The following is a 16,495-nucleotide window of genomic DNA, read 5'->3' as shown; positions in this document are numbered from 1 at the left end:
TGGAGATATAAATTAAAAAAAAACACTAGCATGTAGGTATCATTTAAAGTCTTGAGATTTGGGGCACCTAGGTGGCTCAGTCAGTTGAGCATCTGACTTTGGCTCAGGTCATGATCTCATGGCTCATGGGTTCAAGCCCTGCATCGGGCTCTGTGCTGACAGTTCAGAGCCTAGAGCCTGCTTTGGATTCGGTGTCTCCCTCTCTTTGCTCCTTCCCCACGCACACTCTGTCTCTCTCTTTCTCTCTCGGCTCTCAAAAATAAATAAACATTAAAAAAAATTTTTTTAATTAAGTCTTGAAACTTAATGTGATTACTAAAGGAGAAAGAAGAGTTTTGGAGATTGAATCTTCAAATATTACAACTTTTAGAAAACTTAGATGCATTAGGAGGAACCAGCAGAGAACACCGGAAAGGATCGGTAGGACAGTAGAAAAAAGGAAAAAGAAATAAAAAATAACAAAAAAATTTTCATGGGAGGATGGTGTTCCAGCCAAGTAAAGTAAGTAAGTAAGTAAGGAGAAAAGAGTTATGAATGTCAGGCAAGATAAATGAGAATTTTAAAGCAACATTGAAAGCAGCAGTGTGCAAGTGACTAGTGATCCTGATAAGATCAGTTTTAGCGGAGGGGTTCAATTTCAGGCTTACAACTTTTACTTCCATTTTTATGTTTTAAGCCTTTGCCCCATCAAATCTAATCTCTCAGGAGACATAAATAAAACATAACTATGATGCTGTTCATTAGATCCCCAGAATTTACTCATCTTAGAGCTAAAATTTGTACACTTTGACCAACATTTCCCCAGCTTCTCCAGCCTATAGCCCCTGGCAACCACTATTCCAACATCTGCATCTATGAGTTTGACTTTTTTAAGATGCCACGTATAGGTGATATCATATGGTATTTGTCTGTCTCTGATTTATTTCATTTAGCGTAAAATCCTCAAGGTCCATCCATGTTGTTGCAAATAACAGGATTTCCTTCTTTCTCATGGCTGGATAATTTTAGCCCACAGAGATCTCTGACATCAGCTAAATAAATCATGAGGTACCTAGGCACAAAATAGGTGATCAGCTTACTAAAGTATTGCTCATAATATATAACTGGAAAAAAATTCTCAATATCACTTATGTTATCTACTGCTGCAAAATGAACCACTACAAAACTTAGCAGCTTAACACATTTTCGCACAAATCTATGGGTCAGCAAATGTGTCAGATTTAGCTAGACAGACTATCAATCTCGCACTGTACATACATACCACATTTTCTCCATCCATTCATCTGCTGACAAAACACTTAGATTGATTCCATATCTTGGCTGTCATGAATAACGTTGCAAAGAACATGAGAGTGTAGCTATCTGAGATACTGATTTCACTCCTTCGGATGGATACCCAAGAGTGGGATGACCGGGTCATATGGTAGTTCCATTTTTAATTTTTGAGGCACTTCCATACCGTGTTCCATAATGACTGCACCAATTTACATTCCCACCAACATCGCATAATGGTTCCCTTTTCTCCACACCAGTGCCAACACTCATTATCACTTTTTCATAACAACCATTCTAACAGGTGTGAGGTGATATCTCACTGTGGTTTTGATATGCATTTCCCTGGTGGTGCTAACCACCTTTCTATGGGCCTGTTGGTGATTGGTGTGTCTTCCACGGAAAAATGTCTATTCACATCCTTTGCCTATTTTCCAATCGAGTTGTAGGATTTCCTTATATATTTTAGATATGAATACTTGTTTGATATGTGGCATCTGATAAATATTTTTCTTCCATTTTATAGGTTGCTTCTTCATTCGGTTTACTGTTTCTTTGCTATGCAAAAGCTTTCCAGTTTTAAGTAGCCTCACTTGTTTATTTTTGATTTTGTTGTTTGTGCTTTTGGTATCCTATCCAAAAAAAATCCTTGCCAAGACCAATGTCAAGGAGTTTCTTTGCTAAGTTTTCCTTCCATAGGTCTGTTAGGTCTATTTATTGGTTTTCTTCAGTGATGTCATGTTTATCTGCTTCTTGTGGTCTGTATGGCCTTACGTTTGTGTCTGTGTGTTTGAAGGAGCAAACACCTCTCCATCTTTATAAACTGTTTTTGACAGGTAAAGACCTTCTCCTGTCAGGCGCCTGAACTGATGGGATTACCTCTGGGATCATAGTCATGCAGGGTTGGAACTGGATCATCTGGCTGCTGCTGGGTCCCCAGCGGGTCTGCAAACAGCAAGCCGGTTATCAGGTGCATGACGGTCCTGGCTCCTGCTGGGTCATAGTACAGGTCCCTGCACAGGCAGCACTGTCCCTGAACCACAGCTGAGAGTAGATGGAGCCAGGTCACAGGGTCACTTCAGGATCCATAGTTGGATCAAGGTCAGACAGCCTATCTCCTAGGCACTGATAGATGGGTCTCCTGCTAGGTCCCTGGGTGGGCAAGACTGCTCCCAGATCATAACTGATGTTGGAGCCAGGTCACAGCTACTTCAGGGTCTATAGCCCTAAACAAAGTCAGCAGGCCTATCACCGAAGGCTCAGATGGGCATGACTCTTCCTGGGTCCCTTGGCTGATGGTACTATTCGCAGGACCAATGCCAAACAGGGCTGTAGACAAGTCCGCAAGGGGACAAGGCTGTTTTCTGGCCTGTATCCAGGACCATGGACAGTGAGCATGGCTTCTCAGGGTGCAACAGGGAAAAAGGCCAGAAAGAAAAATGAGAGTTGGCAAAGTCTGTGCTTTAGCTTGTGTGGATACAGTCTTTCTTCTTTGTTGTGCCTTTTCAATAAGCTCTCCTCGGTGGCTCCACTGAGGTTTCACAACCTCTTTCTTGGAACCCAAAGCTCCCACATAAAAAAACTTTTGTCCACAGATGGCTATTAAAATTGCTGCTGTGGGGGGATATTTTAAGGACAAACTGATCGTATTCTCTGATAGTTCTTGGAATAACTCATAGACAACACTTCTTACATGTAACTTGTAGCATCTTTCCTAGTATAGCAAAAATCCACATTTGATGTGTATCTCCGTGGTTTTCCTCCTGGGTTATGAAACTCTCAGAGCACCTACTTAGAAGAAAACTGTACATCAAAAACTACTATCCCAAAGATCCTCAGGTACAAGGCTCCACCATCTTGTCTGATCCAATTTCAGAGTTACAACTTCTCTCATTTTTACACATTTCAAGCTCTTGCCCCACCAAATCTACTGTCTCAAGAGATATAAACAAAACACCACCAACTTGGAATGGAAAAGAGGAAAATACTCACTTAATTTATTCTTTGTGTGTGTGTGTGTGTGTGTGTGTGTGTGTATTTATTTTTGAGAGAAAGAGAGGGGCAGAGAGAGAAGGAGACACAGAATCCGAAGCAGGCTCCAGGCTTTGAGCTGTCAGCACAGAGTCCAACGAGGGGCTCAAACTCATGAACCGTGAGACCATGACCTGATCCAAAGTCAGACGCTTAACTGACTGAACCACCCAGGCTCCCCTCACTTAATTTATTTTCACTGGGCTGAAGACAAGCAAGGAATGTGAATCCCAAAGTTTAGGATAGGATACAAAGAAAAATTATTTCCTCGTCCTCCCTGAACATACCTTTCAAGACTTCTTCCTGGTTTATCACAATTCTTGGACAAACACACTTGACCACACCCCCTGACATTGTTCAACATTGCTCAATGTTTGCTTAATGAAAGAGGCTGAGGCAAGCTAAAGGAGGAGCTCTCATTACCCTCTGCCCATCACCCAATAAATAGTCAGACAAGCCCTCGCCATTCCAGAACACTGTTGGAGAGATGAGACAATCCCACCAGCTGCCCCTACTGGGGCTCCTACTGTTTTCTCTTATTCCAAGACAACTATGTGAGATCTGTGGTGAGTATGCTTTGAGCTAAAATTACTCCTAGTGTGATAGTCTTCTAAAGACTAGTGGCAGGGCACTTGTGTAGAGTGACCTATTCCAGTTCTATAGGGGGTTGGATTTTATGAGTAATATAAAATGTGGCAAGACATGGTGAGGAAAGTTCCACAATGTATGTTGTTTTAAGAGAGGTTGTAGATTCAGTGCTAACTTGCCTAACCATTCTTCCTAGATTCAGATTTTCTCCACCACAGCAACCCTACTAAGTAACTATGTATTCTTCTTCATTTTCAATGATATAATATTCCCAATCCCAGAAACTTTTCAAGATCATATAAAGTATCTTTTGAATTGGAGGCACAATCTTTTTTTTTTTTTTTTTTGGAAGTTCAACTTATGGGTTTAGGGTTAACCCTTTGCAACTACACAGAAAAAAAAATAATGTTAATAATCCCTTTCAAATAATGAAGACTTCCCTCTTGTCACTATTGAGTTCAGATTTTCCAAGCTACACATCTTCTCCCCTCCAACTCTTCCTCCCAGGAGATGAGTACAAGCCCATCATCTCTCCTCTGGGTATAGGATCTGGAGATTGTGTGATCCTATTAAAAAATACTAAGTAAGAGAAAGAAAAACTGGCCAGGTGTAGTCTGACCACTTACTAGCTGAATGATCCAATGTTTCTGACATTTTTTTTTTTTTTTAGCTTTATCCATAAATTGAGGATAACTGGGGGAAGGTGTTGAAGGAAGTGATGTCACGAAGTCTGGTATAGCTCTCAGGGGCATGATTTCTTTTTTGTAAGTCTTTTCCCTGGAATGGAGCTTAAACCTAGTCCAAAGATGAGTAGGTGGTGCTGTCTGTGGGTACATCTTCCCGGTGTTCTGTAGCCTACAAGAAGAGAGCATCACCACAGCAGAGCCTTGTGTTCACACAAGCTAAAGCACAAAATCTGCCACTTCTAAGTTTTCTTCCTAGCCTGTCATTTCCTCTGTTGTATCCTAAGAATTGGGGGTCTCTGTGGAGGCTTTGAAGTTCAATTCATTGTACAAAATGATTGACTCTGTCTTTAGTGGTCAAGGAAACTGATGAGTTGTTGACCAGGAACTGAAAAGTCCATTTCAGTGCCAGAAAATCTGCTGACCTAGATGCTTCCACAATATCTCAAACATGATTCAACAATTGTCCAATTGTTCTTGTAACAAACCATGACCTTTCTGTAACCAGTGATTCAGATCTCCACAACTCTCTTTTAAAGAGAAAAATGGTGAAGGGGTGCCTGGCTGGCTCAGTCAGAAAAGCATGGGACTCTTGATCTCCAGGTCATGATTCTGAGCCTCACATTAGGCATAGAAAACTCACGTTTCCTTGATTCTCTAAACATAATGATTGCAACTCCAGTTGAGCTAAAAGTTATAGTATGTATGGTATTTTGCAGTTTTTACATGATTTGTTGTCCAATATCTATAAAACAGATGTTAATATCCACAATTTTAAAACAAGGAAACTGAAGGTCAGGAAAGTTACATAAGTCACTTGGAAAGATGGAAAAGGGAAAGAACTGAATCAAGCAAATAGAAAGGACTACAGACTGGGAGTCAGAAGATGCATATTCTAGTCTCCATTAAGCCTTCAATTACCAAGGTTTCTTTAAGGACACGTCGGCTAGACCTCATCTTCAAAATCAGGGAATGATACTAGATCTCCCAGGAAGGACTGATATTCTGCCAGCACACAACAGTAAGGCTGAAACAGTATTAAAACATTGAAACACTTCCATGATGGTTGGTAAAGGAGTATAACCTGATGTAGCAGAGGCTCCAGACTCACCTTTGTACCTGTTCCAGTCACATAGCTAGTGACCACTGGACAGTTCCCTCTGTGCCATATCTGTTACTAAATATTTTAATGCCAACCCTGATCCTAGGGCTCTTGTTCCTTAATGTTTTCTTAATGTGTATTTCCTATTTCTTCCCTCCCCTGCCACAGAGGTAAGCAAAAACAACTATACTGATCTAAACCCTCTGATAAACACAATGATCAATTCAAAATATACCAAAGGAATCCAAGCTGCCAATGTCCTGTTGTCCCTCAGACTTGGTGGGATCCTGAACCAATGCCAAGAACAACAGCTGATCCAACAAGTCAAACGCACTGTGTATTATAAAGGTGAGTGCCTATAGTCTCCAGAAGATTTAGAACACTAACTTATCCATATAGGTTATCTCTAGCAAGAGATATTTGGAAAATATTGTGTGTCCAAAGTATACTTGCTACATCTATTCCAGCTGTAGAAAATTTGAGGGGACATAAAAGTGCCTCAAAACATCAATCCTCTGCCACTTTCTCTATAGCTAGACCTTACTTCTTTGGGTCCTGAAAAATATTTTCTTTCGAAAGGCCACAAGGAAAAGCAAAAGAAATTATATACTCCTATCTGCTAATATTATATACTCCTATCTGCTAAATTATATACTCCTATCTCCCCCTACACATCTCACAATATTATTATAAGAATTATGAGAAGTCTGAGAATTTTCATACTCTATGAAGCAGAACATCCAAGTCAATTATTACTATCCTGGAAAGATGGCACCCACAAAGAGAGAAAACCCCAAGGTTTCATTATCTATTTTTTTCTTTTAAATTTTACAAAGATTGTATGATTCCCAAAACCTCCCACGATTTCATGGGAAAGACGAGAATCTAGCTTGCATTTATACAGCACTGCTGGAAAAGGCTCTGCTTTGGGAATAAAGAAGAGAACAGTCAAATATTGGTATAGTGTGGGGAAAATGAAAGAACTGACAGGCAATATAAATTACAAGAAAGACAGGAGGCCAGAAAAAATCACAAGCATGTACCTTGTTCAACTTGAATATTTCTCTTTTCAGCTTCAACTTTAACCTCGGGACAGTTTGCCTTGGCTATACTGGCTTTGGGAGCATGCAAAACGCCTGATGAAACATCTATACGTTATCCTAACCTGGTCAAAACCCTTAGAAATAAATTCAAAGCAGAAATTAAAAATATGGGTGAGAATCAAATGTTCAGAGGCCGTGGACAACCTTGTCTTCTCTTCCACTGGTTCAGAACTGAAGGAAGTTTCCCTTCAGTCTTTCCTTCTCTTCATTCTATTCATCCACATATTTTTGCAGATCACTTTCCCTTCTTCTCTCTTCCGACAGGCATCTTGAATTTTCTTTTCAAATAGATTCAACTGAGCATTGACTCTACATCAACCTTACATATGATGATGAACACACGCCTACACAAACACACACACAAATTATAGGACACTGTTCTCTTGTTCTCGAGAAGCTTGTCTTTAGACAAATAATGAAACACACCAGAAATAGCTGAGCAACACAAGACACTAATGACTGTCATAAGCACCAAAGCATACAATACTAGTATAAGAGCTAAAGGATGGCCACAAGTACTTTATCACCTGGAAAAGTAGGCTGACCATGACAACTGTTAGTGAGGTGCGTTGTTTTTATTTCAACACCCACCCAATATTTATCCTATTTTTCATTAGGCCTCTCTGATCCCATCTTCTTTTGAGATGGTCTCTATTTCTACTTGTAGTTTGAACACATACCATTGAAAGTGCAAGAGGCTTAGTGGTGGGAAATTTGTGTTCCAGTCCTAGCTCTGTAAACACCTCAATGTCAGAATAGTACTTTTATCATGTTAGCACTGAGTCTCCTCAGTTTTGAAATGAAAAGAGTTGAGTTGAATTTGGTAGCTCTTAGCAGCCTTTACATTTCTCAGGTTTGCTGATTTAACCAGTGATTTCCCCCTTCTATTACTCACCTCTCCTTAAATGTAAAGAAATTCTAATAAAGCAAGTAGGAATGGCTGTAAAACTTATTACTCCAGTATTATTTCCATGAGTAAGGTATTTCTTTCCTCTCTGACAGGGAAACACGATGGTAATCCACTGACTAACTACTATCAGCTCAGCCTGGATGTTTTGGCCTTATGTCTGTTCAGGGGGAAATTTTCAATCAGCCAAGTTGCTAAAATCTTCGAACCTGAAAATAAAAATTTCTATTTTAACGGACAGTTCTCAGTAGGTGAGTCATTAAACCAATTCCTTTGGCATATCAGACACAGGTAAGTCTTTCCCTTTGAGTTTTTTGTACCAGTAAGTACTTGGACTTTTTAAAAAATCCTCTTTATGCTAGTGTCCAGGGAAAAGAATTTTCTTTTTGAGAAGAATGGATATTGGGGAGCATTTAAGCATCTTTCTAGATGTGTAGCAATCCAGTAGAAAGATCTGGTTCTTACCCTACCTCTTCTTTGAGTTATATGACCAATGGATGTTAACTCTTGACTTGAATTTTCCCATCTGTATAATAAGGATAGATTGAAAGAATCCTCATATAAGACATTTTAGGAAGTATAAGTGTTAGAGAAAAGAAACAGTGGAAGTCAGTTATCTTAACTTTGCCTCTTTCTCTAATTTATTGGGACCATTTGGATGTGTGGGCTTACTTGGACAACACGACCTCTCCAGTGACATGGCCCAAAACTTTGATCAATAAAGTCTGTATCCCCAAAGGATAAGGACCAGAAATCTCCTGGGTCAGCTTACACATCCAAAACAAAGCCCCCTATAGACAGCTAGTATTGTTGCCCAGCCCCTATGGATCCAGATACACACATTTATCTTTCTCCAATGGGCCCGAAGAAAATCACAACTCAGTATCTCTGGATAATAAGGAGAATATGAGATTTCTCATACCATTTCTATGGGAGAGAGAAGGTACCACATCTAAAGAATGCAAGTAGAACTAAGTAATAAGACAGAAAAAGACCTTATCCTCCCTTCTTCCAATCTCTTGTCTCATCCTCCCCCTAAGAAGGTTTATTGGAAAACAATTCTCTTAAGTGCTATTTCTTAATCAACCCAATGGAAACACTGGAAAATTGCAAAGACATATTTTACTTGGTGTATCATCCTGAATTCTCTCTATTCCTTTGCCAATATGGCTGAGAGATAAAAAAAAAAAAATGAGAACAGCCAAGATGTAGAAGTGGAAGACTGTTCATGTGGATGCATCTGCAAATCCATATGTGTTTCTCTGACCAACAGGTGAGCTATTGAGTACAAGGTACAAGGGATCTTGAAATATTTGAGTGGTTAGTACTGGAGAGATGATTGCCATATTCCGAAATCCTTCTCTCCTATCATCAACTAGTGTGACCCATCTTCCCAGTTTCCCCAGATCTGTCCCTCTTTTAGCAATGAAAATCCTACATATCAGGAGATCCCTCAGTCCAAGGCAAACTGGGATGTTTGGTCACCCTATCACCAATATGTTGTTTCCTGGCAGATACTGGTGCAATGGCTGTCCTGGCTCTGACCTGTGTGAAGAATATAATAAATGGGAAGAAAAAAACAGATATGGAGAACTTAAATAATATCAATAATCATATAAAGTCACTGATAGAGAAGATTCTTTCTCAGAAAGAAGAAAATGGTCTCCTTGGAAACATATATAGTACAGGAGAAGCTATGCAGGTAAGTCAGAGGATAAAACAGGAGACAGAGAAGGGAGTCATGAAAGAAAGAATAGCTGTATACTTTCTTATCAGCCTAAGATATTACCCATTCTCTTTCCTATACTAACTGATTTTAAGTGATTCCTCTCCCCTGATGGAAATGTATTCTCCTCACCTTCAATCCTTACCTTTCACACTCCAATGTTTCTATGAAGTTTTTCCTGACAACAATTTTTTTTAAGAAATTCTAGAGTCTACTACAACCTGTCATGTTGTTCTGGCAAATGTAATTTCACACTTTACCATAAACCATTGTTTTGCATTTGCATCTTACCTCCCAAATTAGACCATTGTTTTCCAAGTAATAAAAGGCAGTGGTAGTAATGACAGCTAGTATTTGTTGACACAGTCATTAATGAACACAACAATCCACGGAGGAAAGAATTATCACCTCCATTTCCTAGAATATGACCATGAGTCATGGAGTATCACTAACTTGCCTAACATTACAAAGCCAAAAAGTGATTCAGATGGGGATGGAAACTGTTGGTTTCAAAATTCACACTCAGCACCTACACTGTCCCGTATATGTTCCTTGAAGTCTGGGGCTTTATTCCTGCATCACTTACTGATTTCCTCAACTCTAAGGGGTAGATACAAGAAGAGAGAAAAAAAAAGATTTACAGAAAAAAAATTCACCGAGTCTTTAGTCTGAATCGGAGTCTTCCAGGCCACTCCAGGAGGAGAGGGCTTTCCAAGGGACAGAGGACGGCAAGGGCACAGACCTCAGGCATGAAAGAACATAACATATTTTAGGAAGATCAAGGTTTTCAACATGACCAGTGCAAGGTCCTCAGGAAAAAATTACAAGATGAAGCTAGGGACATAACAGGGATCCAATCACACAGGTTGTTTTTACTATTGTTGCTGTTGATGCTGTTGCTTGCCTTACTGAGTTTGGACCTAATAAAACAGTGGTTTCCCATCCTGGCTGCAAATTTGAATCACCCGAAGGAGGTTTGAGAAAACATTAATGTGTAGGCTCCACACCGGCCAGTTAATATAGAAACTTAGAGGTGGAGCATGAGCCTTGGTCTTGTTTTCAAACCCTCCAGGTGATGTTCACTCACAGCAGAATTGAGAGCTACTTGCCTATAAGTTTTTAAGTGGAAATGAAATATGATCCCTTTTTAAAAATATTCCACAAAGGCTTCTTGACTTCTTGGTTAATTTAAAGTTTCCCTGAGAAACTACAGAGCCACATCTGTAGGTCCAGCCCAAGTAAGCCCTTGTCTTACTCCTCGGATACCCTCCTAACTTTTCCTACCCCATCATTCTGTCCCTTCAACCCAGTTCACATCTGCCACTTGGATAGTTTCTATTCAAGGACCTATCAGACTCCCCACTGCCAAGCAAAGAATATCAGACACCTCACCCAGAAACTCAAGGGTCTACCAATATGGCCCAACCTCCTTCTCCAGCCTGTTCTTCCACTATCACCCTGAGTCTCCCCAGTGCCCTCCCAGGCCAAGAGGAATCCTCTGGGGATTTTGCCAAAATGTAGAGAGTCTCATCACAGGCAGGCCAAACGCTGGCTGCACCTACTTTAGCATCCTTGATAATGCTGACCCCCTGGGAATAGTGCTCCCCTGTTTATGGCACCTAATGAAATGTTGTCATATTGTCAAGACCTACCTCAAGGACCACCTTCTGCACCACGCCTTTACAAAGTGTCACTAAATGTTTATGTGCTCTTCCTCTTCTGAAAGGCCATGGCGTTGGATGCTTCTCCTAAGGCATTCATCTTAGGGGCTCCTTTATGATTATCTGTCTGTTAACAACGTTTATCAGTTGCCTCCTATGTGGCTGGTATTGTTCCAGTGCTGGGGCTACAAGAATGAATAGGGTAGAGAAAGTCTGTTCTCATGGATGCTCTTATCAGTTGTATTATTAATCAATTCCCCACCTCCCACCCACCCCCAAACTCTTTATAAACTTCTTGGTGAATGGGGCACCTAGGTTGCTCAGACAGTTAAGCATCCAACTCTTGATTTCGGCTCAGGTCATGATCACGGTCATGGTATGGAGCCCCACGTCAGGGTCCACACTGTGTATGGATCCTGCTTAAGATTTTCCTCTCTCTCTCTCTCTCTCTCTCTCTCTCTCTCTCTCAAAAAATAAATAAATAAATGTTTTGGTGGCAGTAAAGGCATCCTAGTTATCCAAGGTGCTTCCTATATGGTCAATGTCCAATAAATATTTACCGCATTGGTTAGATGTAAGCTTTCCCCTTATTTGATGTTTCTCTCACTCATTCTTATTCCCCCTCATCTTCTCTCATGCATTAGGCTCTCTTTGTCTCATCAGACTATTACAATGAAAGTAAATGGGATTGCCAACAAACTCTGGAAACAGTGATCATGGAAATTCATAAAGGAGCGTTCCATATTCCAACTGCTGCAGCTCAAATCTTACCCGCCCTGATGGGAAAGACCTACTTGAATGTTAACAAAAACTCTCCTTGTGTCTATGGCCCAGGTAGAGCACTAAAGAGCATGATACCCTAAGATGTGAGTCTAAGGTGTTCTTAGGGACCAAGTGTGACCAGATAAATCTTTAAAGCCTAACAGTTCCCACATAGAACTCAGTCCTCTATATGTCACCAGTGATTATAACCACCTGAGGACTTGTTCTTAATGCGGTACCAGGTATTGTTCTTGGTTCAAACATTGATAAACAAGGCAGACTTGATTAAGTGATGTCTGCCCCCAAAGGGATGTTTTCCGATGGGTGGATAGAGAGATGTTCTGAGCGTTATTCCCATTCTAAACCAATTATGGTGAGTCTGACTCTCCATTATGTACAAGGAGTGATACTTCAGGGAACTCCTACATTCTGTGAGAGGAAGATGGCAATCTTATAAGGAAATTACAGTCATTTATTCGAACGACTGATTTTTCAACAAGGTATGAAAGAAGACTTTGCTTTTGTCTCTGTTACCTCTGTATCTTTTCTTTTATCTCTGTTCATTCCTGGTTCAGCCACTTATAGGTTTAGGGACCTCAGACAAAATGTTTACTCTCTAACTTCAGTGTACTAATATAAAAAAATACAAATGATAATAGTATCTAATGTGTTTTTTTGTCTAAGGACTGAATAAGATAATCCATGTATGATGGTTAGTACGGTGCCTGGCACTTAATATGTTTTCAATAAATGTTAAGAAATAAAAAGGCACCCCCCAAAAAGGAAGCATTATTGTATTCTGTACCAAAGCAAAAACAAAATCAGGAGCCTCTGTGAGAAACAGAAGCAAGTGAATTGCTCAAATTGCTGGGAATGGAGCTGAACACACGTATTTACAAGCTGGTGACTATCTTGTTTAGTCACCGAGAGATCTGCCCCTTGACTGCTGATTCTGGCTCCTTGTAGCAAATCCTACTCTGCATTAAAGGAGACTGGGACTCAGGTCGGATGGGCATGTAAACGCTAACATCATTTTTATTATTCTGGATAGTAATTCTTCTTTGCTTTCTGTCTCTGCCAGGTGACTTCAACATCTCCACTGTGGAGCCTATAACAGCGACACCTCCTCTCTCACCCTCACAAATCCAAGTGAATTATTCTGTGGTAATAATCAAGGAAACATATTCCACCAACGTCTCCGTAGCAAATGGCTCTGTCTTCCTAGATGTGATGGAAGCAGCTCAGAAAGAAAATGCAACTCTATTTCGGTATGTCTGTATGTAACCTAAGGTGATGGTATTTGGTGATTTTAAGGCACAGTAAGAATACATAAGCACCTGAATACAAAGTATGTTTGAAACTCTTCTTCACTGGTAACTTTGCTGTCCATCTACATCTCATGGCAAGAATTTAAAAAAGGTAAGACTTTTCATCTTCTATCACCCAGTGGGTATTAAATTAATGTTCACCTAATGGGTAAGTCCCAGGGATCTCTCTTCTGTCAGAAAAATTCTTTCAATAAGTAGAACTTTGTTAGTCACTTTGTTTTAGAACATGGTTCATTATTTTTGAATAACTGACCTCTTTGAAAATCAGATGAGGGGCACCTGATGACTCAGTCAGTTAAGGGTTCAACTCTTGATTTTGGCTCATGGTTCGGGAGGTTGAGCCCTGTAACTGGCTCTGCGCTGAGAATCCTTCTTGGGATTCTCTCAACTTCTCTCTCTGCCCCTCCCCCACGCAGGTGCACATACTTGCTCTCTCTCTCTCTCTCTCTCAAAATAAATAAATAAGCTTAAAAAGCAAAAGAAAAGCAGATGATTGCAATGGATGCTCATACCAGACACGTGAACACACACACAAAACGTGTCCTTTAAATCAGAGGTTTCACAAATGCCCTGAAGCCTCTCCATGCTCCCCCACTTTCAGATTCATGGACCCCTAGATTAGGGTTCTATGGCCCACAGAGGTCAAATATTAAAATTACAATATTGATTTTGCCTCTGAAAGATATGGTTCCTCTGACTCCCTAAATCTAATTGACAAGTATTTACTACAAGATGTAAGATGCCAAAATGTAAGAGAAAATTATATATGCATATATGTATACATATATATACACATATACACCACATGTACACATATATGTGTACATATATACATATATATATGTAATATGTAATGTAAATAAATTCTATAAAGGTTGCTTTCAAGGGCTCGCGGAAAGGCAGAGAAATGTGACCAGGGAATGTGAAACAGACACTGGTCATGTCACTTTATAATAAATACAACATGAAATATTAAATTATTCTTTCCTGTTCCTCTTCCCTAAAAGAAAGCCCACTAGCTTATGGTGCCTCTAGGACATAAGGTGAACATTTTCTTCTGCACTTTAGTATCTTCAACTGTTACTATCTTGGGTCAGAAGACTAGTAGTTGTTGACTGCAGTGTCTCCTATGAAATGATGCAGGGGCAGAAACAGGGCATCATTCCTGTATGATTTAGCATGGATTATGGAGTCCCTGCAGCAGAATCATCTATAGTGTTTATGAAACATGCAGATTTCTAGTCCCCACCCAGACCTACAGAATCAAAGTATCTGAGGACAGGGACAGGAAATCTGCCTTTTTGGATAATAGCTTCAAGTAATTCTTGCGTACACTGAAGTTTGAGAAATGCCCATGGAAGGTTGCCTTTAAAAATTCTAAGTTCCCATAACCCATTTACTGTCCCCACAGTTTCACAGTGGAGGAGGGATTATGGGGCCCCTACATCACCTCTGTTCAGGGCTTAACAGCCAACAATAACAAAAGAACCTTCTGGGAGCTCCTGAATAACGGCCAACCGCTGGATCAAGGTAAGAGAGGGACAGATGTGAGTGACCATGCCCAAAGCATCCAGATGTGAGGGTGCAACCTTTTGTGGTGAGTGTGCTGAGGCACTGGGAAAGTGAGATCCATTATTTGGTGATTTTGTGGTTAAATCACTTAACCCACTTCTCATTCTTCCTTTTCAGGAGTTGGTAGTTACATTGTGCATGAGGGAGATAATTTGGAGGTTCGTTGGAGCACATACTAATAAATTCAAACCTTCCTCAGCTGGATCTCATCCCTTTGCAATGGAATGGCAGGTGGAAAGTGGCTTCATACCTTCCTTTTCCTTTCTCTCAATTTCAGTAGGAGACCCAATAACCCCCCCCCCCTTCTCTGCGTGTTCAATAAAAGGTCAACAGCTACACAAAAAGAGCGTGTTCTAACCATTTCATTTTAAAAGGGGATTATTGATGGAGGGAAGACCACTGCAAGAAGAAGGAAGGGAAAAGAGACTAGACCAGTGTCTAAGCTGAGCTCTACTCAAGGTTCTACTGCTAACTGTGTGGGTGACCTTGGGCAACAGGTAGGAATGGAGATAAGGTTCTAGATCCAATGTTGAAGCAGCAGCAGATGAGATCAAGTAGGCCCAGAAGTAAGGGATGAACCAAGTGGACATTGACCTCACAGAGGCAGTGGGTAGGGAGAAAAATATTGCTCTGGAGAAAAACAGAAACGTGAGTCTTAGAGATAAAAGGTCAGTCCATAAAGCCCGAGGAATAATATCATCCCCTCACCCAGCTGTCTCCCTTGGATCCCATTTGTTCTTCTCCCACATTTATTTATCTTTTACTTCCCCATAAAAATCATCCTGATATTCATATCATCAAAATACATGTGCAGAAAAAAATCACCTTTAGTGTCCATTTCAGCAGAATGCACATTTGAAAAATATATATTAAATCACATCTCAGAAGCATGAACTGAGTTGTACTTTATAACTGAATGCTTGAGCTATATGCACATACAGTCAGGAGCAAGACAAGCCTTTAAGATGCCAAAGGGCAAATAGTTCTCCAGATAAAGCATAAAATAACCCATTTAAAGCAACCCCTATATATATATATATATATATATATATATATATATATATATACACACACACACACACACACACACACACACACACACAGTGGAGTATTACTCAGCAATCAAAAAGAATGAAGTCTTGCCATTTGCTACTAGTGGATGGAACTAGAGGGTACTATGCTAAGAGAAATCAGTCAGGCAGAGAAAGACAAATATCCTATAACTTCACTCATATGAGGACTATAAGAGACAAAACAGATGAACATAAGGGAGGGAAGTAAAAATAATATAAAAACAGGGAGGGGGACAAAAACATAAGAGACTCTTAAATATGGAGAACAAACAGAGGGTTGTTGGAGGGGTTGTGGGAGGGGGGATGGGCTAAAGGGGTAAGGGGCATTAAGGAATCTACTCCTGAAATCATTGTTGCACTATATGCTAACTAACTTGGATGTAAACTTAAAAAATAAATTAAATAAAAATTAAAAAATTTAATAATAATAATAATAACAACAACAACAACAACAAAGCAACCCCAAAGGGTGCCTGGGTGGCTCAGTTGGTTGAACGTCTGACTCTTGATTTTGGCTCAGGTCATGTTCTCATGGTTGTTAGACTGAGCCCCCCTGTCAGGCTCTGTGCTGGTCATGGAGCCTGATTGGGATTCATTTTCTCTCTCTCTCTCAATCTCTCTCTCTCTCTCCCCCTCTGCCCCTCCCCTGCTTGCATTCTATTTCTCTCTAAATAAATAAATAAATAT

At 40.2% G+C, this 16,495-nt stretch overlaps 1 protein-coding gene across 1 annotated transcript; it reads left to right on the top strand.

Annotated features, from left to right (window-relative positions):
- The first annotated feature begins 3,747 nt into the window (after positions 1-3,747).
- TCN1 (transcobalamin 1) lies at positions 3,748-15,079 on the top strand. The gene is made up of 9 exons (XM_045485353.1): positions 3,748-3,869; positions 5,845-6,024; positions 6,750-6,890; positions 7,782-7,937; positions 9,201-9,388; positions 11,718-11,907; positions 12,917-13,103; positions 14,575-14,693; positions 14,853-15,079. The coding sequence occupies exons 1-9, from the start codon at positions 3,791-3,793 to the stop codon at positions 14,912-14,914; spliced, it is 1,302 nt and encodes a 433-aa protein (XP_045341309.1). The 5' UTR covers positions 3,748-3,790; the 3' UTR covers positions 14,915-15,079.
- Positions 15,080-16,495: the final 1,416 nt, after the last annotated feature.

The sequence above is a fragment of the Leopardus geoffroyi genome, chromosome D1, assembly GCF_018350155.1.
Source record: "Leopardus geoffroyi isolate Oge1 chromosome D1, O.geoffroyi_Oge1_pat1.0, whole genome shotgun sequence".
Classification (NCBI taxonomy): Eukaryota; Metazoa; Chordata; class Mammalia; order Carnivora; family Felidae; genus Leopardus; species Leopardus geoffroyi.
This window is presented reverse-complemented; position numbering and strand designations above follow the sequence as displayed.

Excerpts from the sequence above, each read along its gene's own strand:
- TCN1 (XM_045485353.1), top strand. The coding sequence starts at position 3,791 with ATGAGACAATCCCACCAGCTGCCCCTACTGGGGCTCCTACTGTTTTCT. Across the intron at positions 6,025-6,749 it reads ACGCACTGTGTATTATAAAG|CTTCAACTTTAACCTCGGGA; the intron begins GTGAGTGCCTAT and ends TTCTCTTTTCAG. Across the intron at positions 9,389-11,717 it reads GTACAGGAGAAGCTATGCAG|GCTCTCTTTGTCTCATCAGA; the intron begins GTAAGTCAGAGG and ends CTCATGCATTAG.